The sequence below is a fragment of the Populus trichocarpa genome, chromosome 3 (assembly GCF_000002775.5).
Source record: "Populus trichocarpa isolate Nisqually-1 chromosome 3, P.trichocarpa_v4.1, whole genome shotgun sequence".
Classification (NCBI taxonomy): Eukaryota; Viridiplantae; Streptophyta; class Magnoliopsida; order Malpighiales; family Salicaceae; genus Populus; species Populus trichocarpa.
The window spans coordinates 4,497,289-4,522,839 of record NC_037287.2 but is presented as its reverse complement, the minus strand read 5'-3'; the positions used below and the strand labels follow the sequence as shown (position 1 = coordinate 4,522,839).

At 33.8% G+C, this 25,551-nt stretch overlaps 2 protein-coding genes across 6 annotated transcripts; both read left to right on the top strand.

Moving 5' to 3' along the window:
* Nucleotides 1–972: 972 nt before the first annotated feature.
* LOC112326821 (protein indeterminate-domain 7) lies at nucleotides 973–4,136 on the top strand. Of its 3 annotated transcripts, none has more exons than XM_024596669.2 (4): nucleotides 973–1,297; nucleotides 1,568–1,815; nucleotides 1,951–2,347; nucleotides 2,884–4,136. In XM_024596669.2, the coding sequence occupies exons 2-4, from the start codon at nucleotides 1,602–1,604 to the stop codon at nucleotides 3,908–3,910; spliced, it is 1,638 nt and encodes a 545-aa protein (XP_024452437.1). In that variant the 5' UTR covers nucleotides 973–1,297; nucleotides 1,568–1,601; the 3' UTR covers nucleotides 3,911–4,136. The 3 variants fall into 3 exon arrangements, with proteins under 3 accessions (XP_024452437.1, XP_024452440.1, XP_024452438.1); XM_024596672.2 differs by having other exon boundaries at nucleotides 1,552–1,815; XM_024596670.2 differs by having other exon boundaries at nucleotides 974–1,297; nucleotides 1,571–1,815.
* Nucleotides 4,137–11,369: 7,233 nt separating this feature from the next.
* On the top strand, nucleotides 11,370–25,546 carry LOC18096813 (beta-galactosidase 17). Of its 3 annotated transcripts, none has more exons than XM_024597711.2 (19): nucleotides 11,372–11,664; nucleotides 11,769–11,873; nucleotides 11,974–12,169; nucleotides 12,256–12,344; nucleotides 12,874–12,954; nucleotides 18,426–18,520; nucleotides 19,527–19,597; nucleotides 20,330–20,420; nucleotides 20,493–20,610; nucleotides 20,710–20,805; nucleotides 20,879–20,927; nucleotides 22,037–22,224; nucleotides 22,337–22,408; nucleotides 22,606–22,755; nucleotides 23,247–23,297; nucleotides 24,007–24,175; nucleotides 24,391–24,536; nucleotides 24,652–24,717; nucleotides 25,107–25,546. In XM_024597711.2, exons 1-19 carry the CDS (start codon nucleotides 11,500–11,502, stop codon nucleotides 25,209–25,211), a joined length of 2,103 nt encoding a protein of 700 aa, XP_024453479.2. In that variant the 5' UTR covers nucleotides 11,372–11,499; the 3' UTR covers nucleotides 25,212–25,546. The 3 variants fall into 3 exon arrangements, with proteins under 3 accessions (XP_052307304.1, XP_024453479.2, XP_006385437.3); XM_006385375.3 differs by having other exon boundaries at nucleotides 11,372–11,685; XM_052451344.1 differs by lacking the exon at nucleotides 25,107–25,546 and having other exon boundaries at nucleotides 11,370–11,685; nucleotides 24,374–24,536; nucleotides 24,652–24,723.
* The last annotated feature ends 5 nt before the right edge of the window (nucleotides 25,547–25,551 follow it).

Genomic DNA, 25,551 nt, shown 5'->3' with positions numbered 1-25,551 from the left:
CAGACACGTGTGTGTGGCGCATAACTTGCAAGGTAGCCACTAGCTAGCTACTTCTAATTTCATCAAAAACTATTTTAAAATGGTTTCTGCCATTGTTGATGATGATCCTTGTGAGGTTTGTCTAGCTAGCATGGTTTTACACAGCATATGTGTGACGTCCTTTGTCCCTTAATAGTCCAAGTGCTACACTCCAAAGTAGAGGCATGATGTTCTCAAAGTTCTACCAAAATCCCACTTTCTGTCATGTATTATAATTATTTCTTACCATCGCCACACTCGAGCTAGCTCGTCGAGTCAATAAGCAGTCAAGCAGTTAATTAACTAAGCCATGATTAAGTTATGAATCTTGCATTGACTAATGTCTAATTACCATTTCAAAACTATCATGAAGTAGCAGGCGGTCAAGCTATATATATATATATATATATATATATATATATATATATAGTTAGCAGGATGGCTTTTGGCCATGCCCGTTGGAAACTTAATCAAGGAATCAATCATGCCACTGCAAGTTTTTTCTTTGTGGAAAGCTGTGAAAATGTCAAGGTCTGCTTGCAACAACCAATCATGCAAGTGAATTAAAGAAATCCCACTGTCTTTCTCGATATTGATATACAAATGATGGTAGCTTTTACGTGAATTACCGCATGCCTTTTAAATTATTTATTCAGCAGCTCTTATTTGCTTTGTGGAAGAACGATGGCAAAAGGTGGGGGAGTGATGGGAAAGAAAAAACTATCGTAAAGTTAATTTTTAACAGAAGATTATTAAAACTTTGTTAAAAAAGAATACAAAAAAAAGGGAAGCAAATAGACAGTAAAGAAAGGAGATTTCTCTGGGGTTTGGGAAGAGAACAACAGAAAAGACAGAAAGTGCAACGTCAGGGTTCAGCCCGTAGGGATCCCTTTTTTTTTCTTTTTTCTTTTTTCCTCTTTGTTTTGTGGTATTTTGTTTTTGGACTCCTTCAGGATCACACAGGCTATCCCTTCTCATCCACAGCTCCTCTCTCTCTCTCCTCTCTCTCTCTCTCTCTCTCACACACACACACACACGAAGTTTTATTTATCTGCTGGATCTTTTTTGTTCATGTTTTGTGTGGTTACAGTGAACTTTCTTGGTATTAGGAAAGGAAAATGAAGGGGGAAAGTGGGTTGATGATCTGGGTTCGGTTCTAGCTAGCTAGTTTCTTTGTCTCTCCTTTTCTTTCTCCTTGTTTCTGTTGAGCTATCAAAAAAAGCTTGTCCCTTTGGTTGAAGCCAAACAAAGAAGAAACCATCAAGGGGAATGATGCTAAGTAAGTGGCTAACTATCTGATCCAAAGTCTAAATATTTGAGAAAAATCAGTTTTAACGTCTTTTATTTTTGGTCTCTTTCTCTTTGTAAGTTTTTCCCTTGTTTTTTCTTTCTTCTTTTTTGTTTTTTGTGTTTTTTTTTTTTTTTTCTCTTTTGGATCAACTTTCAGAACCCTTTCTTTCTTTCTTTCTTTCTTTATTTGTTTGTTACATTTATGTATGAGAACCAAAGATCTATGGTCCCATGATATGCAAGCTTATGATTTCTAAAGCAGCTAGCTGGCTTATCGAAGTAAGAGAAGAAAGATGATGAAAAGTTTGATGTTTCATCAGCAACAGCAACAAATACTACAAGAGGAAAATATGTCTAATTTGACTTCTGCTTCTGGTGATCAAGCAAGTGTTTCTTCAGGCAACAGAAATGAAACTGGCACCAACTACGGAGTTCAGCAATACTTTGCTCCTCCAGCTCAAACCCAGCCTCCAGTCAAAAAGAAGAGAAACCTACCAGGAAATCCAGGTTCTTAAATCCATCTTTAAAGATACTAGCTTTAGAGGTGATTATTTCGTGTACACGTTGCTAGTTGTTTTCAGTTTTACTAATATATTTTCGTCTTCTTTCTTTTTTGGGTGCATGGATTCTTGACGATTTTAGACCCAGATGCAGAAGTGATAGCTTTGTCACCCACGACTTTGATGGCGACAAATAGATTTCTGTGTGAGATCTGCAACAAGGGGTTTCAGAGAGATCAGAATCTTCAGCTTCATAGAAGAGGGCACAACCTGCCATGGAAGCTGAAGCAAAGAACAAGCAAGGAGGTAAGGAAGAAGGTGTATGTGTGCCCGGAACCAAATTGTGTACACCATGATCCATCAAGGGCTCTTGGGGACCTGACAGGAATCAAGAAGCATTTTTGCAGAAAACATGGTGAGAAGAAGTGGAAATGTGTCAAGTGCTCAAAGAGGTATGCAGTTCAATCAGATTGGAAAGCTCACGCCAAGACCTGTGGCACTAGGGAGTACAGATGTGACTGTGGAACTCTTTTCTCAAGGTAACAAACCCTAAATCATTATTTAGCAAATCTATACATGAACATGAAGCCAGTTTTAGGACTGTAGTAATAAGTTCTTATTAACTCATGAGTGAAGAAATAGGAATGACCAGACAAAAAGAATTTTCATTAAATGTTTTCTCTAATAGTCCCATGCAGTTGATATACATCCATGGACTTTGAATTATTTTATATCTGATTTTCTTAGGAATTCATTAAATGCAATGCAAGTATCAGAGTCCTACTTTGACAGCAGAGAGAGATGCTAAGTTTGGCAAATATTGATTGTTATAGCTTTGGTGGACAATCTGCCCTCGGTTTTTTTGGCTGAAACAACCTGTCCTTGGTTACCAGAGTGAAAAAAAAAATTAAAAAATAAAACAGACGCAGAGAAAAGGAGAGGAGCCGGGAGAGAGAGAAAGTCAAATACTGCTAGCATTATTGACATAAGGCACTTTTATAGTTTTATGATGATTTGGTTTTGTTTTCTAGCCTGAAAGGTTTTGTTTTCACTATTCATGTGCTTGGTGTTTCAGGAGGGACAGTTTCATTACTCACAGAGCTTTCTGTGAAGCTTTAGCGGAGGAGAGTGCAAGGGCTATAACAGGAGCACCAGGCCAATTTCTTTCCACACAACCTGGTTCTTCAACTCCCCGTATCAATCTCCAAGTGCCCCAATTCAGTGGTCAAGACCTTCATGCGTTTTCACTTAAAAAAGAGCAGCAAAGTAGTTTTCGTTCAAGGCCAGATTTCCCACCATGGCTAGCATGCCCACCAGGACTAGGGGGTCCTGGCCCACCACATCAACAAACACCTATTGATCTTCTGTCTTCCTCATCCTCGCCATCAATCCTCTCAACAAGGCTAGGTCAAGAGTTCACGCCAACCCATCAAGATATGAGTCCAAACCCTAACCCTAGTCTTGGCCCCACTCTACCACAGTTCCCTTCAGGACCATCCCCACACATGTCAGCCACTGCATTGCTGCAGAAAGCAGCCCAGATGGGTGCAACCGTGAGCAGCAAAACTACTGGCTTGATGAGACCCCACCACCACCAACAGCAACAAGAACAAGCTCACGTGTCTGCTAATGCTGATAACGTTTCAAATACAAACACAGCTGTTTTTGGTCTGAATTTGTCCTCACGTGAAGAGCTGGCAAGTGGTGGCTTGTTTTTCAGTGGCTTGGCTCCTTTTGGGAATAAAGCTGGACCTACAGTTCCCTCTGGTGCTAGCAGTACTGGTGCACTGCCCTCAGGTGCTCTTATTGAAGACATGATGAGTTCTTTATCTTCTGCTTCTGGGTTTGAAGGGACTTCCCTTGAAGATGCATTAGCTAGTGGAGTTCTGAATTCAAAGAAGGATGTTAATTTCAGCTACTCGCTATCTAAAACAACAAGAAATGACAATGGGGGTGGCAGTAGTGGTGGAAATGAAGGCATGACTAGAGATTTCTTGGGCCTCAGACCCCTATCTCACAGTGATATACTCAGTATGGCAGGTCTTAGTAATTGTGTTAATACCTCACATGAGCAACAGATTCACAAACCATGGAAAGGTTAGCTCTTATGTGGAATTTCCTTTAGCTCTCTATAGTTTTAAACGATGATGTCCCCTCTCCCTCTCTTTTTGTCACATTTTTTTCCTTTAAAATTGTCCCAAAGGGAAGGACATATCTCCTGAAGTTACCAGTACAGTACTTCAATGTCTTATATTTTCAGGATTTTTGCTCGTCTTTTCACTTATTAATAGCTTTTGCCATTGATTTTCACCAATGGACCTGCAGTTACATATCTCTCTTCGAAACAGGAAATGTTGAATATATGAATTATACACAAAATATTGTAATTAAGCTTTATAAAGTAAAGGGATATATACACACTGTTGATGGGGGGAATTAAGACATTGGATTCTGTAAAGAAAGAGAGAGACTGGGAAGTTAGCTTGGTCTAGATATACTTTTTCCTCGCCAATAAAAAGAGACAGAGAGGAGCTGTTTGACCCCTTATGTGGGTGCTAGCGGGATTCAATCCCGATGGAGGATCACTGAATGCTCATTAGCCTAATCATAATAATAATAAGAACATAGCATGGACTGTACATATATATATATATGGATTAGGTTGAATTTGCAGACCTAAGGACACAAATATCATTGATTACTGCTCCATCTATCATCTCGTGATGTTCTTGCAACGTGGGCTATGGACACTTAAAGGGGAGGCCAAATCCCACTTCATTATTTTATATTGACTAGCTAGAACTCTGCGCCAGAATCATTTTCATTGCATGAGTTTAAAATCCATTCACCTTGCTACCAACTGGGCTACGATGAGATATAGATTTTCTATTCGAGATCGATCCCATTTTCTTTCTCTTAATTGTATTTGCATTCGAGAAAATATTAACCACGTTACGCGTTTAATTATTCCAAATCATCGATATTTCCTTTTCTTTTAGGAGTGTTAATCAATCCTGTAAGACTTTCTGAAAAAAGGCAGGCCATTGCGTCTCATACGATAGCTAGCTAGCTAGCTAGGATCCAAATATCACAATCAAATGACCTTGAACAGAATGTTGTAAAGCAGATGCTGTTCATATAATAGCGTTTAGTGCTTTTTGAAAGTGACACTGTAACGAGAAAAATCACCAAAATGAATGCAAGTTGGTGGTTAAATTAATGCCTCAGGTAGTTTTCACGACATTGCTTCTACATCAAGATCATTTCCATCAAACTTTTCTTTCTATTTTGAAGACCAGCTCGGTTTTGTCAAGCCTTTCACATCTATTGATGGATTTTATTTTGAAGATTTCGTGTGTATACTGTTTGCTTGCTGAGAGAGAGAGAGAGAGAGAGAGAGAGAGTCATCATCAAATGTGATTTTATGAAAATAAGGTATGATTAGGCAATCATCAGAACAAAAAAAAAAAAAAGTAGTTTTCGTGAGCACTTTCTTAATTGTAATAACCAGAATGTAAAAATAACAATCTTGTAAAAACATTACTCATGTTTGTCATTTTGTACAAGCTACTCTCTCTTCGCCATGGAGGATGACAAAAGAAATACATACGCCAAAAACTTAAATACCATACATAGTAATGTTGTGCTGGTGGCTAGCTTGCAGTTGCAGGTAATCTGAGAAAGCTATATATGATTAGAGCTGTGGGCTAGACTCTACTCTAGAGGCACGGGTCCCAAAACCCAGCTAGAGTTTTTGAATTTTGATGCTATAATTAATCGGTGCTTTTCGTTGTCTGGCAGATTCTATTAAAAGTAGATGATGATGGTGATTATATTCTGTGTTCTGTGTCTAACTGGCCAGATAAGAATATTGGTTTTTTTTCTTTCTTTCTTGCATGTTTTTGTCGTAGCAAGGCCACAAAACCAGTTGACGATAGAACCCTACTGAAGTGATTCAGTAACTCCTCTTTACCCGTATTTTAAAAATATTTTTGGAAAAATTTTTAAAAATTTTATTTTATTTTTATTTTAAATTATTTTTTTGTGTTTTCAGATTATTTTGATGTGCTGGTGTGAAAAATAATTTTTTAAAAATAAAAAAAATATTATTTTAATATTTTTCCGAGTTAAAAGCACTTTGAAAATCAACTGCAACGACACTTCCAAATACCTCTGACTTGAGTTGCTGTTCAGGTTCATCCTAGGTTAATCTCGTATTATGATTTTTATTGGAAAAAAAAGAGAGTAAAAAACAACACTGCTTTGATAAAATTAAAAGTCTAAAACATTATTTTCAGATATTCTAAGTACACAGAAAGTGATAATCTTTAACTCTAAGATTATTAAATCTTATTCTAGAGTTTAATCTTTGATATTAAATAAAAGTGTGAGGTGAATCTAAGAAGTGAATTAGCTTGTTAATTAAGAATTTATTTTTAACTTTAAACAATATATAACTCAACGTTATGATCAACTCAAATAATAATATAGACAAACTTAAATATGCATCAAATCAATTAATACTTCAAGACAATTACAATAATAAAGAGATAAATTTAAGAGTTCTACTGAAATTGTTATAGAGATTTAGACAACCATCTACTCCTCCCTTTTAACTACCTTTCAAGAGTTTCACTAACACTTATATAGTCTACTTCACAGGTGAGATAAAACATTTACACAATATTTTTAACATGTCAAAAATTGAAACATTTCACAATCATTTTGTTGGTTTAGGACTAACCCAATAATTTTCCACAAGGATCAAATCTACAACTTAATATTTTTTATGGGTACAAGATTAGCAAACCCTTATTCACCAATACTCGTACATGGACAAGTATCAAACCACTTGAATAACTTTTAGGAGGCTTTCCCAAGTGTTTTAAGTGCTTTTACTTACACTTTTTACAATATTACTCTCTCAATAAAGTTTAATAGAATACAAATAAAGCATTTAGATAAATTGTGACAATAACACTAAAAATATTTATGTTTGTTAGAGAATCTTACATGCCATCGTTGAAACTAGTTAAATTGTTTTGAAGTTTTTTTTTTTGAATAAGTGTAATTGTATTAAAGGAAAAAAAAATATACAAAAGTACGAGGGACATACACCAAGAAATACAAAAACCTGTTACTCAGGTTAACCTGACCACAAGCAATAAGAGAAAGAAGCAAAAGCTAAAAAAAGCTCAAAGTTGCAAAAGCAGACTCCTTAGACAAAATAGTTGGATAACCAGTTGATCTATTGTTTATATTGAAACCTAGGAATTTAAATACCTATAAATCGATCAACCGATTCCTGAAAACCACAAAACCAGTTGACCAATTCTGTAAAACAGTATAGGTGGTAAGCAGAACAAAAAAAACAGCAAGAGCAGAAATACCTGATGACTCTGAGAGGTACTAGATGGACCTGAGAGAAGCTAAAATCTGATACCTTAGTTCAAACTCAACCAAACAAGATCTAACAAGATAAAAAAAATCTCCTCGCAAATATCCTAATGAGATCAGTAAAATTGATGAAAAACTCGGTTATTCCTCTTATACCAAATGAAGTAAACTATGGTTGAGAAGACCAACCAAGCAAGTAGATGAATATGCTTTTTTTTTTTCAAGTGTGTGTATGCCTACTAAAGCAAAGGTTGTCAAGTCAGAGAAGGCCAACTTAAAAGGGTCATGCTCATGACAACACCCTAAATTGCTATAGAAAAAAGGGCATTAAAAGAACAAATGGTCATGTATCTTAACTTGCAACCTATAAAGGGTACATATCAAAGAGAGAATAATCTGAAAAGTATGCAATATGTCTATGGTATGAAGAAGACCCATAAAAGCAAGCAAAATGATAAAAGAGTGCTTGGGGATGATTCCTGGGAACCAGAGAAGATGATGCATAGAGTCTATGGGTCTGAAATCTTTAAGAACCTCTCATGCAAGGTCAATATAAAACCTCCATGTAGAATGATCTTTCTAGATATAATGGTTTGATAAGGCACTCTTATGGTGGAAATGAGCCAAGTTCCAGATAAGTTGACATCTCAGGGAAGCCTAGTAGATGTTGACACCCTAAAAAGTAAAAGGTCGTAGAATCATTGCCCATCTGACAACCAATAGTCTAAATAAATTGAATTTCTAGAAATTAGCTAGATTGTTTTACCAAAACAATCAGTCAATTTTGAGAAATGAAAATCATTTCTCTAAATTAGTTAGACTGATTTGCTTGCTAGAATTTTTCTCTTGTTTAATGTGTTTCATTCTTTTCTTAGTTTTTTTATGTTTTTTTGAGTTTATTTGAGTTTTATAGGTGTGAAGACGAATTTCTAAATAAATTGAATATTATTTTTTCTTTCATTGTTTCTCTTTTAATAAAGATCATTTCCAATGATCTTTGACAATCGCTTAAAGAAACTCGATTTGATTGCTTCATCATACTTGATATAATCTAACATGCTCATTTTAAAATCTTTGTTCATATTTTAAATTCCATGCATAAACTAATATTAGTAACACCAAGAAATATATCCATAATCACAAAATTTACTTATTCATGTAAAATCATTCCTTAAATAAAAACATTGTTTAACTATAACATTTTTCCAGCATATCAATGCAACAAATAAAGTCATAAACTTAATCTTTTATGCTTGTTTGATACTTAGTCATTAACGTAAAACATAGACATATATATATATATATATATATATATATATATATATATATATATATATATATATATATATATGTAGACATCATTAATCACATATTTTGTTATTATCAAAATCATAAATGATTGGTGTGTATCTAAACCAACAGTTTGAGACCACGATAGCCCCACGGAAAGTAAACTGAAACAAAATTTGAAGAGAAATTCAAAATCAATCAAATATTAAAGGTTAAAACTAAGAAGAAAAAAATAATCAAAAATTAAATAAAAATTTGATATTGAAGGATAAAATTAAAAAAAAAATTAATTAAGGAAAAAAAAACAATCCTTGTACCTGAGCCTATTTTATTTTTTTGAGTAATTATAAACTTTTTTTTATTAAAAAATTATATGGTAACATAATAATTTCAAACACTCTTAAAAAAAAACGTAAAAAAAGGAAATTAAAACATGAGCCAAGGTACGAATTTGGAATTACACTTGACTTAAAATTAAAAAAATAATAAAAGAGACATAGGTCTACGTAAAGTTTACCAAAACAAAAAATGAGGCATGAAGAAAAAAATGAAAAATCACCGAAGAAAGTAAACCAAAATATTATTTGAAAAATATAATAAAATTAAATAATAATATTTTCATAGTAAAGAAAAAGAAAAAAAAATTGAATATCAATCAAATATTAAGATGTTTATTTAAAACCATAATAATAAAAAAAAAATTGAAGCAAAATATAAAGGATGATTCAATATAAATCAAATATTAACAGCTGAAGTTGAGAAAATAAACAAACAATTAATATAAAAATTTAAAATAAAAATAAAAACAACCAAAGAAAAAAAATCAATGCACTTTAGCTTTTTTATTATTTTTTTAGTGATTGTAATTTTTTTTATTAGCAAATTGCATCTAACACATTACCACGTATTCTTAAAAGATAAAACAAAAAAATAAAGGAAATTAAAAAGTGAGCCAAGGTATGAATTTGGAATTATATGGAAACTTTGTGCACTCTTGACTTAATATTGAAAAAAATAAAAAGAGATAGGGTCGATGTAAAGTTTACCAAAAAAAAGAAAATGAATCGTAAAAAGAAACATAAAGTTCACCTAAAAACCAAAAATAATGAAAAAGCACCAATGACATAAATCAAACCTAAGACAAACCCGTAACCTCTCGTAACACCAACATGTTAACCAACTGAATTATAAAACCAAATTGTTATGTAATTATTGAAAAAATATATATTTATTAGTTATATTAACATGAAATCAATCCAAAATCATTTAATTATAACAAAAGATAAATAATATTAAAAAATAATTACAGATTAAGAGATATTTCACTATTAATTGATTGTAATAACAATTTTACTTTTTATTTTTTTATCTTATTTTTTCATGAGATATTTTTGGTTATTTATGTTTTTTTTTCTTTTCTCTTTTCTAACAACTAAAATACACCATTGTCATTTGTTTGTCTGTTGTTTACTTAGATATGACAAATCCGCTAAACTCAAGCTCTTTAAGTTTGGATACCACGTCAGTTCCAATGTCCTTGGGTCTGGCGTAGCCAGCAGACCCAATGCTTTTAGGTTTGGCATGGCTGTCGGACCCAATGTTTTTCCATGATAGTTTAAATGTTTTTTTTTTAAAAAAATTAATTAGAATTTCTATTTAGGATACTTTAAGGGTATTTTAATTTTTTTAGAAAAAATAAAAAAATTGATAATGTTTTTTATAAAAAAAATAAAAAATTAATTAGGATTTCTGTTTAGGATATTTCAAGGGTAAGGGTAGTTTAAATGTTTTTTTTATAAAAATAAAAAAAAATTATAAAAACAATTAATTAGCATTTCGATTTAGGATATTTCAAGGGCAGTTTAAATATTTTTTTATAACAAATAAAAAAATTATAAAAAAAAATTAATTAAGATTTTTGTTTAGTATAATTCAAGGATATTTTAATTATTTTTTTATAAAAATAAAAATGATTATAAAAAAATTAATTAACATTTTTGTTTACGATATTTCAATAATATTTTAAATATTTTTTTATAAAAATAAAAAAAATAATTAAACATGACTACTAGACCCAATGCTCTCGGTCTGTATAAGCGTCAGATCCTAGTCTCTCGGGTTTATAATAGCATCGAACTCAACAGACACAAGAGACTTGGGTCTGTAATAAGTGGTAGACCTAAAAAACTTGGGTTTGGATTAACTGTTAGACCCAAGACTCATGAATTTGACATGATTATCAAACTCAAGACATTTAAAATATTTTCTATATCCTTCATTTTTTTCTGTTATTGATCTACTGCAAAATATGTACCCATATTCTAGTTTTTTTATTAATTAATGTTGCGGTAAAAGTATCTACAGAGAGAATTTTATATAACTTTAGCATCTAATGAGAAATTCTTACAATTGACAACTGATAAGATTAATTGTATATGCTTTTAACTCGAGTTGTGGAAGGAAAACAAATTAAAAAGAGGTCAGGCTAAAAAAAAAAATAAGGAAAAAAAAACCAAATGGGTGAGCTGGCATGTGAAAAAGAGGGTTCTGCTCTCGTTCTTGTCTATAAAATAAAAATTGATTGAATTATTTTGAAATTTTAATATTAAAAATAATTTTTTAAAAATAAATAAAATATTATTTTAATATATTTATAAATAAAAAATATTTAAAAAATTAACCACTACTACATTACTTTTCAAGACATTTCAGAGAAAAAAATAAAATATCTTCTCCACCAATATTTATTTTCAGTTATTCCCTTGAGTTTAAAAATGTATGGATTAAATATGTAATTTATAAGAATATAAGGACTGGTCACCTGGTTTTGCTAAACTAAAGGGGCTAAGTTTATAATAAACTCTTTGACTCCAATCATCTGGCTGATGAGTGGGTCAAATGAAACGATGACTCAACAGCTCTCTCTCTCCCTCGAACTTGGCTGGAGCGGCAAAAAGCTTTGATCGGACCTTCTCAGCTCACGGAAACTACTATTACTACTGGTATGAGGAAAACAATGGGGAGAAAGAGCGGAACCAAGACGACACTGTTTTTCCTACTCATCTCTCTTATTTCTTTTCTCGCTTTCGCTCCCGTCTTCGCTCCTCTCCCTTCTTTCTCCTCCCACTACTCTCTCTCTCCTCGCCACCGCCACCACCACCACCGAAAGGTAGTGACCAGCACCGTCGCGGTAATCATTCTCTCTTTCTACAAGTTCAACACTCATAATCAAAGCAAGCATTAATCAACTTCAATTAAATTTACTCTAATCAGGTTAAGCCTCGATCATTCGAGATCGACGACGACAAGTTCTGGAAAGACGGCGAGTTTTTCAGGATCATCGGCGGCGACTTGCATTACTTTCGCATTCTTCCTCAGGCATCTCTCTATTTATTTGTTTTCTGTTTTTATGAATTAATTTCTGGATTTATTTTGATGTGTTTACTTATTTACTTTTTGCAAAAAAAAAAAAAAAAAGTACTGGGAAGATAGGTTGGTGAGAGTAAAGGCACTGGGATTGAATACTATTCAAACTTATGTGCCTTGGAATCTTCATGAGCCACAGCCTGGTAAACTAGTGTTTGAGGGGATTGCTGATCTTGTCTCTTTTCTCAAACTCTGCCACAAGCTTGATATTCTTGTCATGCTCCGACCCGGCCCATATATCTGTGGAGGTTGTTTTATCTACCCTTTGTTACTTGCTGTTCTATGAGAGGCCTCACATTAAACGTCAGCCTAATTAGTTGTGTTTGTTTGTTAGAGTGGGATTTGGGGGGCTTTCCAGCTTGGTTACTAGCCATCGAACCGCCTCTCAAATTGAGATCGTCTGATCCTGCTTACCTTCGATTGGTATGTTTCGCAATGACTTTGTTGGTAATGATGATATTGTTCATATATTATACATGTGACATTTATGGCGGGGATTTCAAATGGTGGACAAGGGAGTTGCATTTTGTATTGTTGGTGATTTCTGTGGTATTCATTGTTTTGTTCTTTATATATATATATAAATCCTTCATCACAGCTTGGATTGATCATTCTGTTTCACCCTACTTTGGTTTGTTTTATTTCTTTGAAGTTACATGTGTTTACCTATTAAGTTCTTATATAAGAAGACAATTACAAGATGGTTTGGTCTTTTTATGCTATCATGATTCATGACGATGTTTCATTTGACTATCTATACGGCCTTGAAATGGAAGGCTCTGTTTTACTAATTTCTTAGATTGATGATGGCTTATCGAGGTAATGCAAATTTGTTTGGGGTTAATAATGATGGAGTGATTGTATGAATTCTTTTAGTTCTGTATCCCATGATCTCTAAATGTTGTAATTTTGAATCCGTCTTTTTTATTCAATAGGGACTTAAATTTTGTAGGTTGATAACTGGTGGGGAATCTTACTTCCCAAGGTAGCTCCGTTTCTTTATAATAATGGAGGCCCAATCATAATGGTTCAGGTAAGTGAATTTGTTACTTCTTATTAATATATCTTCTATGATTTATAACAGAGTATAAATGTAAAAAATGATGTGGATCTTATTGTTGATCAACAACATCCAAAACGTGAAAAATATTTCCATTTAGAAGATAGTTTCTCTTTAACAAGTTGAAGAAAGCTATAGATCTCACTGCTAATAATTTTTCAACCCTTAAATTTCTTTGGAGAAAGAAGTTTGCTTTGATAATCAATTATACTCTTGTATAGAAAAATAAAAAATTCACAACATTAGTTGATCTTTTTAAAATATATCTTTCATTCTTTGTGTCCAATTCCCTTTGTCTATTAGTTATACATTGTCATAAGGAGAATGAAAGATGACGGATATTTCTGAATAAAATTGGGTCAAACTAGTATGGTTTTTTCTTGTATCATTTCTGGTCTACCTGATGAAGATATTAGCTGAATGCCTCTCAATGGAGGATTGCATCTTTTTAAATAGTCAAGTATTAATAGAATTACATTCTATAATTACTACTGTACCATAATTACATTCTATCTGAAAAGGTAACTATGAACAACTAATTTTCTATTAATCAATCTTCCTAGATCAAGCTCCCTAAATCAAGAAACTGTATATCAATCAATCTCCTTTGATCAAGCTCCCTAAATCAAGTAATTGTATATCAATCAATCTTTTAAAATCAAGATATTAAAACCAACATCCCCTCAAATTTCACGAAGCATCAATTGTTAACCATGAGTTTATTTTGATGACTGGATAGAGCCTTGGTAAACACATCAATTGTCTGGAACTTAGTGAAAATGTAAGGGATAGCAATCGCATGTTGGTAAAAAAAACAATAGAATAACAATCTACTTCAATGTGCTTGGTGTGCTCATGAAAGACCAGATTGACAACAATTTGAATAGCAATGGTGTTATCAGTATGAAGAAGAGTAGGAATAAGCTGAGGAATACCAAGTTGACCCTACAGACCCTGAAGCCAAACTATCTCAAAGCATGCAGATGACATAACACAATATTCAGGACAAGAAATAAGAGAATCATTAAGAAACATGCACCAACCAGTAATTGAACGACGAGTAACAAGACAACCAGCCGAATCCGTATCACTAAAACCCATCAATTATAAAGAAGTTCTAGTAGAAAAGAATAACCTGTGACCGGAAGTACCTTTGAGATAACGAAGGATATGTCGTACAATGACTGGGTGAGAATGGCGAGGAGCCTAGATAAACTGACTAACTTGCTATATAATAAAAGAAATATGTGGCCAAGTAATTGTAAAATAATTCAAACTCCTTATCAACTGTTGATACTTCTGTTGTAACTTCAAGTTGACCTCTATTGGTGTAAGATCCAAGTTACTAGATTTAAAAATAGCTAAGGTGAACAACAGCGTACCTCAAGACTAAGAAAATACTGTAGGATACCAAAATCTTTCATATGAAATGAAGTGTTAATATGCTTTTTTAGTTGCTCAATCAACTGATAATCACACTCTTTAATAACAAAATCATTCATATATACAAGAAATACAACAATCCTAGTAGCATTCATTCGGAGAAAGAGAGAGGAGTCAAATTGACTCTGAATAAAATTAAATCAAGAAAGGTAGAACGGAATTTCTCAAACCAAGCACGTGGTGCTTGCTTCAATCCATAAATTAGTTGCTCAATCAACTGATAATCACACTCTTTAATAACAAAATCATTCACATATACAAGAAATACAACAATCCTAGTAGCATTCATTCGAAGAATGAGAGAGGAGTCAAATTGACTCTTAATAAAATTAAATCAAGAAGGGTAGAACGAAATTTCTCAAATCAGGCACGTGGTGCTTGCTTCAATCCATAAAGAGACTGTTTTAACAACAAACCTCATAGTGGGAGTGAGTGAACATGCGAGGTGGAGGAGTCATATATATTCCTTTGAGGTCTCCATACAAAACTGCATTTTTCACATCCATTTGTTAGATTGACCGCCCTTTCAAGGCAATAATGACCATAACAGTGCGAACAATAGTCATCTTGGACAGAGTTGCAAATGTCATCTCATAATCAAGTCCATACTCTTGTCGTTTCCCAAGAGTCACCAGATAGACTTTATATATTGCAATAAAACCATCAGGTCATAGCTTTATGATATAAATCTATTTAGAACCAAGAAGTTCGACGCCATCAAGATAAGAAACAATATCCCAAGTGCTTGTCCTGAAGAGCTTGAAGCTCTTCTTGCATAGACGACTTCCAACATGCTTGAGTAGAAACTTGAGAGTAAGACTTAGGTGCAATAGTAGTATTAAGAGTAGCTTGAAGAGTTGAACCCATACCATCTATTTGGAGGACGTGAAATTTGAGATGATCAATGAAGTTCAACTAGGACGAGATCTGGTGTCATGGCTAGGTAAGGCAATGGGATTGATGGATGACGTCTCTGATACACAATTTCTGACTTAAAACGTTCAACAAAACTTGATGCATTATCAAAATTAGAAAGCAAAACCGAAGAGAATCATGAGAAATAAAAGACTTGAAAGAAATATTGATTTTTAAATAATACCACATTTTAAGAAATACAAAGTTTATTAGCTGTCAAATCATAACGCACAAACCCTTTATGAACATTATTATATCCTAGAAGAGCACTCCGAACAGATTGAGCAACAAACTTGTTTCGTTTAATTAATGGTAAGTAAACAAAACACACACAATCAAATATATGAAGAGGTTAATACTCAAGAGTCATGCCAAATAAGTGATAAAACAGGGAATTGAAATTGAGAATTTGGGAGGGTAGATGATTAATCAAATAAACAACCATAGATAATGTTTCTACCCAAGATATAGGTGGTACTGAAGAGTCAGTTAACAAGGTACGAACATCTAAAAGGTGAAGATTCTTACGCTCCGCAACCCTATTCTATTGAGGAGTGTGGACAATAATGTTGGGGGAGAATACCCTTCATTTATAGATAAAGCCATTGGACATATATTCCTCCCAAAATTATCTTAGAGTCTTCATACAATTAGAAAATTGATTTTCAGCATAAACAATAAAATTCTGAAAGACAAAAAACACATCAGCTTTAGAACAAAAAAATAAAAATACCCAAACAAAATGACTATAATCATCAATAAATATCATGAAATATTTGTACTAAGCATGTGAAATAACGGGACTAATGCCCCATATGGTAGTATGAATGATCTCAAAACAAGCAGAGGCCTGACTGCCATGTGAAGGAAAGGGTAAGGACTTGCTTTTACCAAGTTTACATGAACTGCAATCAGAAGACACAGTAGAAGGTCAAAACAAATCTTTATTGCCCAAATAACTATGTTTCATAAGATAAGTCAAAACAATAGAATTGGAATGTCCCAATTTCTTATGCCATACATGACTATTATTAACAACCGCAGTACAACCGAAAGAAATAGACATTAATGGAAAACTGGAGAGGAAATAGATGTCCCGTTTTAGGCCCTTTTCTATCACTTTCCCCGACGCTTGATTCTTGATTCTGCACATGACAATTATCATAATCAAAGTGAATTTTACAATTATTATCTACCAATTGGCCAACAAAATTTAAATTAGCAGATAAATTTGGAGACATAAAAACATTATTAAAGAAAGACTCCAAAGTTCCAATCATAGTGATATGAAGAGCAGTATCATTGGTTATCTGAATATGCTGCCTACCCTCATACCTTTATACTTACAAACTTTATGTAAAGCATAAGTACTATTAGTCATGTGATTGGAAGCTGCAAAGTCAGTCAACCAAGAAGAAGTAGATTCCCCTTACCTTGTACGCTGAAGACAGAGAAGGTAGAAACAATCATATATTAGACCATCTCGAGTGTGAGATAAGATGTAGAACTACCTATAAATCGCAAATCCAAAGAAGGAACCAAAGAGGCAACCGCCAAATTGGACTGGATAAAATTAAGAGGGGCTAAAGCATGTCGATTTTGAAATCACACTCGACAATCTTTAATGTTGTGCCTTTTTTTTTTACAATAATTGCGAAATTTCTTGCTGTAGTGCTTTGCAACATGCCCAAACTCCTTACAATTGTAGCACTGATTTTGTGACTTGGATCTTCCTTTGCCATTAACAACATATGCCATCTAAAATATCGTTGACATCATGGTTTCTAAATTAAGGCCAAATTGAGTGACTTGGTGTTGTTCTTCACATAATTCCTCCAAACAAACCTCCAAAGATGAAACAAGATTACAGTTGCTTAAACTAGCGCATGCAGTCTCAAATTTTGATTTTAGTTTCATCAGAAACTGATCCCTATGGCTCTTATGATGGACAACTTGTAGTGTCGCAATGACCTCTTTTTGAATGGTAGGATGAACTATCCTAATATATTCACTCTATAAATTAAGAAATTCATAATAGAATTGTTCAATAAAAAAATTACCTTGGTGATAGTTACCAATTTCTAACTACAATTGAAACTTTCGAGCAATGTTATTTTGAGAATAAATGCTCTGAAGATAAACCCACATCTCCATAGCAATATCGAAGATCATTCACCTAATTGGTTCAATAGAACCAAATAGCCAAGAGATAATGCAACCATCCTTGCACTCCCAAGGATCAATCACCTTGGGATTAGTCAGAGCCTTAGATGACCCATCTAAGTGACCCTATAACTCTTTTCCCTTCACAAGTATTTTGAATTCAAACTCCCAAATGGAGTAATTCTTTCCATTTGAACAAACAATAAAATATTTATCTTTCATTATAAATCAGAAAAAACAAAAGAAATTAACTAGTGAAAAAGTAGACCTTGATGTCAAAAAAAGAAAAAGAAAAAGAAAAAAAACCTTCAAACTGCCGAGAATGGGAACTCCTAAAATACCCAACTATGTCGCTATAATGTCCAGCCAAAACAAAATCTCTTTACCCCAAAAAATTGCCTATAGTCCCAAAACAAGGAGTCTCAAGAGAGAAACCCAAGAAAAATATCCCACAAAACGACCAAGAAAAAATACTAACCTAAAGAGTTAAGTACAAAATTTATAATTTTGGCTCGATACCATATAAAAATGGTCTGAATGTCTCTTAACATAATTACATTCTACAATCACTCATTGACCATAATTACAATCTCTCTAAAAAGTAATTGCCTATCAATCAATCTCTCTAGATCAAGCTCCCTAAATCAAGTAATTGCATATCAATTAATCTTTCCACATCAAGAAATTGCAGTGAACACTATGTAAGATAGGAGAAGGTTTTGATAGCCATTTGGAAATATATTGTCCTCTAAGATTCTCCAAAAAGTATCAAAGATTCAGAATCATCTCACAAAATGTCTTAATCCTTTATAGGATCATATTTCTTTATCTCAATGCCAAATTGTTTGCATACTTTCAGTGTTTTTTGCATACTTTCAGTATTTGTAAACTAGTAGTTTTCAATGAAAGTGATTATCTTGCAGATCGAGAATGAGTTTGGTTCATATGGAGATGACAAAGCTTATCTTCATCACCTGGTCAAATTGGCCCGAGGACATCTTGGTGATGGTATCATTTTGTAAGAGTTTCTGTATCTTCAATCTTCTATTCATGGTTTCATGTAAAGCTCATTCAGTTGTTTCTTTCATGTATGTGTCAGTATGTTCTTACTACACAACGTGGTTGTATGTCTGTGGCTTAGTTTTTGGTGTCTTTGTTTCATGCATAAGATGATTACTCTCAAAGTGCACCCATAACTCATTTTCACTTCATGAACTCTTGAGGGTAGAAATAGGATCGTGACTCAGTAATTGTATCCTTCTTGTTCATTAAAGAATGTACACATAACATATAGTTTGTAATTGTTATATTCAGTTCAGTTACTTGGGGAACTGCTGACTTGGCAGTGAGAGAGCTTCAGAGTTTATGTGATATTATTTGCTTGAAATTTCTGGCATCGATCTGGAATTTAACACGGAACTTTACAGTTTTGGTCATGGCAATATCATCAGCTAGGACTGTATGGATTTGGATCACTTTGATACCATTACCATCCCTTTAGGATGCTTAAGAAACCATTTAATCCAATAGTGAAGGAATGCAATTTCCTTGGTGCCTCCTACTTGAAGTTGCACGTTGATCTTTCTGGCAGTTTTCTACCCATCCAATTGGACGTCTATCACCACCAACCTAAGATCATTACTACATTTGATTAAATGCATATTAATTCTCTTGGTTATGGTACCATCTCCTTTTGATTTTCTGTAAATATAAAACAGAGTGCTGTGTATTTGTACCCCTACCTTTCCCCCTTTTAGATATATATCTGGATACATTTGATTTGATTAGATGTTGTGAATTCTCTGTGCTTTGCATCTGTGTATTCATGATTTCATCAATTAAAACATCATTGTGTCATGTCCTTAAGATGTTGTATGGTAGAAAAAAGTTTCTGTTTCCTATTGCATTTATCCAAAATGTATTCCAACCACAGCGTTAGCTTCAGTTTAACTTATTTAACTAAATTTTGCATAGATTATTTCAATTGTTTAATTAGTGTCCCTATCTTGACTAATTATTTCTAGGTATACCACGGATGGAGGTTCTAGGGAAAATCTTGAGAAAGGAACCATTCGAGGAGATGCTGTCTTTTCAAGTAAAATTATGAAGTTTCTTTTCAAATCTTATATGTGTACTTGATTATTACCCAAGCTGCTAAGATATCTTAAGTTAATATTATGTTTATATTTGTCTATTAGATTCTAACCGTAACATATTCCACGTACAAATGCTATTATTGGTATTATGTGTAAACACATATTTTCCATGAATTTCAAGTGTATAAGTGTCAATATTCATGCTTGAGTATCTGGTTTTTGTTATCTAGGGTAAAGTGAAGAGTCCAAGTAACATAGACATATTACAGAGCATGTGTCAAAGGTTCTCTTATTGGCAGCACATTCATTTGAATAGCTATGGAGAAAGTGTGATCGAGTTCAACCCTGTTTCTGTGAATTATGGGAAATTGACCATGTTATTTTCTGGATGCCTATGGCTTACAATTTCATTTGTTCTCATTTTTTTCTATTTTTCTTTTTTTTTTCACTTAGATTACATGAAAAACAGTCAAGAATAGCAAATAATCAGAGAGAGAGGGGGTGGGAGGGAGAGGGAGAGGGAGAGAGCTTAGCATATGACCACAAGGCCATGAAGTCTGTCTCAAGGAAAGAACACATGGCCATTTACTTTTTGTATATGACTTGTGCTTTGAGTGAAGCTTCTTAAACCTTGAAAATCTAGAAGTTCCATATATACAAAATTCAGATTTTCTATTGGAATGGTATAAATATCTTAAGCTTGCATCACATGTTTTATATGCAATATGCAGCTGTAGACTTCACTACTGGTGATGATCCTTGGCCTATATTCAAGTTACAAAAGGAGTTCAATGCCCCTGGAAAATCACCACCACTTTCTTCGTAAGTATTTCATTAAATAGTTTGATGTTGAATGGTCAGTGGTTCTACATTTTTAGTGCTTGGTGTTTCCAGGGAGTTTTATACAGGTTGGCTGACACATTGGGGTGAGAAGAATGCAAAGACTGGTGCTGATTTTACTGCATCAGCCCTGGAAAAGATATTGTCACAGAATGGCTCTGCTGTGCTTTATGTATGTCCTCTAGTTCAAACCTTTTTCCTGCTGCTGAAGTATTTGTGTGCAAGTAATTGCATTACCTTTTTTCTTTTTATGATTTTTTAAAATTCCCAGATGGTGCATGGTGGAACAAACTTTGGATTCTACAATGGAGCAAATACTGGTGTAGATGAGTCTGATTACAAGCCAGACATCACTTCGTATGATTATGTGAGGACTGACTTGCGGGATTACAGATTTTATGAAATAGAATGTATACTGGACTAAAATGATAATTTTCCAGGATGCACCAATCAGCGAATCTGGAGATGTGGAGAACGCAAAATTCAATGGTATGATTTCTTTTTTGGCGTGGGTGGAGGGATAATTTTTTTTTCTGTAATGATTGTGATTACTTTGGACTAGTTTTAATCTGGTTTGTTTGGCAACTTGCTTCCTGAATGACAATAACCAAGTGTATTAAGGATTGATAAAACAGAACACAACTTGCATTTTTCAAAAGCATTGGAATTTTCTTGCTGCGGCATGCTTTTGTTGCTGGCTACTTTTGTGGGAGGACAAAAACTTTCTAATAAATATGGCCAGCTCTGTTGTGACCAAGACTTTTTCTTTTTCTTTTTTTCTCTTTCCACTATGTTGGAAGGCCAATGGAGGAGAAGTGATTTTAGTGGGTAGATTGCACAGATAAAAGTGTAGAATGCCTGACTCTTGATTGTGCTTAATGATGTCACTTGAGTTTAAAGGAATAAATATCATACATAAGCATATCTCAAGACTCTTGCAGCAAACGCATCTGTTAATAATGCCAATAGAAAGTTTCATTCAACTGGTAGTGGTTAAAAAGTGATCCATCTCTGAGCATCTCTCTTTCTTGTATGGAGAGGCATGGCCTAACCACTGGTAGCTGTGACATGTTTAGCTAGTACATTTCCAGAGCATTTCCATATAAAGCCTTGTACTTGGAATTGAACACAGAAAAATGCAAGAATAATTGCTGATAGGATGCGTGCCTACATTTACATTATACCTTTTATCATTGATTTATTTTTTCTTTAGCTCCTGAGAAAGTGACTCTATGAGTGGTTACTTTAGATGTTGGGATGATTTAAAATAGTAATTTTGGTGTTAGATTGGTCATATAAGACGGGAGTTGACATCTTTAGCTGTTTCAGTATTTTCTGTCCTGCACTATTAACGATATGGTGTTTGACTCACTCTTATCCTCCTAGATTAATGTCTCACTGTTACGGATTTCTTTACATAAAAGGAAATTTCACTCATGATAAGTATGTCCAAATGTGCTTGCAGTTTTTCAGAGCTGCCTAGCATGTCTCTGAAACTGTTTTCAGATTTATTTGTTAATGACCATTGACTCAAATTTCTATTCTAAGCAGTGCTTATCTAGCAAGATAATATATAGATAGATCACTCCTTACTTCAGCACTGCGCAGGGTTATTGAGCTTCATACTGCAGCATCTCTTCCGTCTGTTCCTTCTGATAATGGAAAGATGGGATATGGACCTATTCAGTTACAGAAAACAGCATTCTTGTTTGATTTACTTGACAATATTAATCCAGCTGATGTAGTTGAATCTGAAAATCCACTCTCAATGGAGTCTGTGGGACAGGTGTTCAACTTTATTATCTTATCTATATATGTGTATTTTTTTTTAAGTTTATGTTTTGTAGCTATCCTTATTGAACAAAAATTGGTTGCTACCTGAAACTTCTTCGATTCAGATGTTTGGATTTCTGTTATATGTTTCTGAGTACACTCCAAAGGATGATAAAAGCGTTCTTCTCATACCAAAGGTATAAAACCATGCATAGATTTCGTAATTTGATCCTTTGTAAAATAGTTGTTTCTTATTGTGTTTTCAATTTATGATAAGGCATGCAATGCTAGTGCATGTCATTTTAATTGTGTCCGAGTTGCATTTTTCACTTGTTCTGTTATTGGTTTGATAACACGAAACAATTTCTTTTTTTCCCAACATTCTATGCTGCAGGTGCATGATAGAGCTCAAGTGTTTACTTTATGCCATTCCGAGGACAATAACAGAAGACCAACACATGTTGGTTCAATTGATAGGTTGTCAAGTAAAAAACTTGGCCTTCCTAATGCCAAATGTGCTTCGAACATCAGCTTATTTGTTTTGGTACCTGACTATCCTGTTTCTCGTGAAAAAAATTACTGATGGTTTTACTTTAGCTAGTTATGCAAGCTCTACATTGAAGTTAAAGTAGTTTAATGGAAATATTGTTGCTGTACAGAGCCATTGGTATTTTATTACTGCGCTTCTGAGTTCATTTTCTTGCTAAAGTTTTTGCGTGAGTTGAGTTTTACTTTGGCTAACAAGGGAAGTTTTATCTATTTTTACATTTTTGTTCCGTTTACTCATTGAAATACAGTAACATGACTTAAATTCTTGCAATAAACTGGCTTGAAAGCAATTATAAGAAAGATGCTTGAGCAACAGCTTTAATCTCAATGGATTTTGTTTCCAGTGTATTGCCAATAACGAACGGATTCTCGAGAACTATCCTTTTCCCTTTATTGTGATAGGTCCTCATAATTTGCATGTGTGGGATTTTTATGTTGAAAATTATTACATTCTTTATTGAATCAGTTTATTTTTCATTCTGATAGGTTGAAAATCAGGGTCATGTGAATTATGGACCATACATATTTGACAAGAAGGTAAACTTGCTCCTTTTTTATCCGTTAAAGCTGCTTCATGATTTCTTAGTATGATTGTATTACAGTTTCTTTATCTGCGTGGTTGGAATTCAAGAATTCAAATTCTTTTCTTCAGCTCTATAAAATGTCTCCTGCACTTTCTATCTCTCTTGTTGGTGAATTTCTAGCTTTCATGGTCTGCCTGCTAAAATCTGAACATATAAAGGAAACTTTTCCAGCTAAAGACTATTTACAGTTTAGGAAGAATGCTGGAAAGGAATGGAAAGTTGAGAAAATAGTAGAAGACTATCCAATTTCTCAAGCAGCTGGACAGTCAACACTTCTTGGTTGTCTTGTTCGTTTCAAGACACGATAATTACACGCCAAGTTTACAACTATTATTCTGGAAAAAATCACATTGTATTGTTTGTTGTGTAAATTAAAAGAGGATCCTTCAAAATCTCAGTCATACCCCCGTTGTCTTTTTATAAAGCTGTGTAGTAATATAGTCATTGTTTCCTCGCTTAAAGTATAACACAAAAGAAATGTGTTATGAATTTTAGCATTGTAATTAATGGGACTTTAGATATTTAAATAGAGGGAATACTACATATCAGATGATAATAAATTCAGAAATCAAAATTTTCTTACATTTTGCATCGTAGATGATATTGCACTTTCCTCATAGTCTAACAGATGCTATTCAACTGGATTTTTCTTTCTTTTACAGGGAATTTTGTCTTCTGTTTTTCTGGATGGGAGTATTTTGCATGGATGGAAAATGATTCCCATCCCTTTCCACAACCTGAACGAAGTTCCAAAAATCAATCTCATCATTGAAGTTGCACATTCAAGATTCATTACAGTATCTACTCAGAGAGAGTTAAAAGATAAACCTGGTGAGTCTCAAATTCATAAAAAAATGCATTAGCGATCCTCTATGATAGCTGTTGCCACATTTTTTTGTGGTGCCAATTCCTGGTCACTTTTGGTTTTATGGTCAGGCATGACTCCTTTTTCCATCTCATGTTGCAAGTTCATGTTATTTATTAAAGCACAATATGAATAAACAGGACATCGCAATGAATCAACAGTAGTTTGCTTCTATTTTCAGGGAATGTTTCTGAAGTACCAGCATTCTTCACTGGCCATTTCTTTATCGAGAATGCGAACCAGATTCATGATACTTTCATATCATTCAGTGGTTGGGGTAAAGGGATTGCAGTTGTTAATGATTTTAACATAGGAAGATATTGGCCGGTAAAAGAACTTAATTTTGATTTTCCCGCCTTGCTCTCAGTCCTCTACTTTTTTATGCCATTAAATTTGTTTTTATTTTCCTACTTTTTTGTACAATTTTCCTCCGAGGTTGCAGTCATTTGGTCCGCAATGCAATCTTTATGTCCCTGCTCCGATCCTTCGTCATGGAGAAAATGTTCTGGTATGGAATGTGCATACATGCACTCGCACATTTGTGGGTTTATACGCTATAATACCCGTATTAGTTTCTTTGATCACCATTTTTCAGTTTACTCACTAGTTATGGAATCATCTTGTCATCTAAGCCACAAACTTTGTCTATTGATATCATAGTTGTGATCCATGTTGGAACCCATGGTTAAGATGACAATTTAAAATATCAAGCTTTCAGATTCTTTCCCAGGGGTTGCTTAGTTGATATCAAGAATCAACACAATCTTCCTCGTGTCTATGCACTCCATGCCACCCATGCACACGACTGATACTACATTATTTGGGATGTATCAAACTTGTTTTTTCCTTCAAAAGGTGTTGTTGCCTTGACTTCTTGTCTTGTTTCCGACTTTATAGGTCATACTGGAGTTAGAATCTCCCAACCCTGAGCTTGTCATACATTCAGTTGATCACCCAGACTTCACATGTGGTTCAAGTAAATCAAGCGTGCATCAGCTTTAGTTACACCTTATACATTTGCTACATCAGGGAGATTAGTTGACTCGCCAATGCTGAAACTCTGAAGATCAAGAGCACACATGATGCATTTTGCACTTGGCACAAGGATGGCAGACTGATCAGCAAAATGTTGCCCCGCTTGAGCAGAAGTGAATTTTAGAGAATTGATGCGCATATCAATGAGAATCCCAGAGATGGTTCTGTTTAAACAGCATCATTTACACTGGATTAAGTTGAAAAAACTAATATTATTGCCTTGTCATTTGACACCTGAACAAGGATTGGGTTTTCTTGAAAACTCTCCCAGCTATTTAAGAAATGCTCTTCGTTTTCTGTGATATTC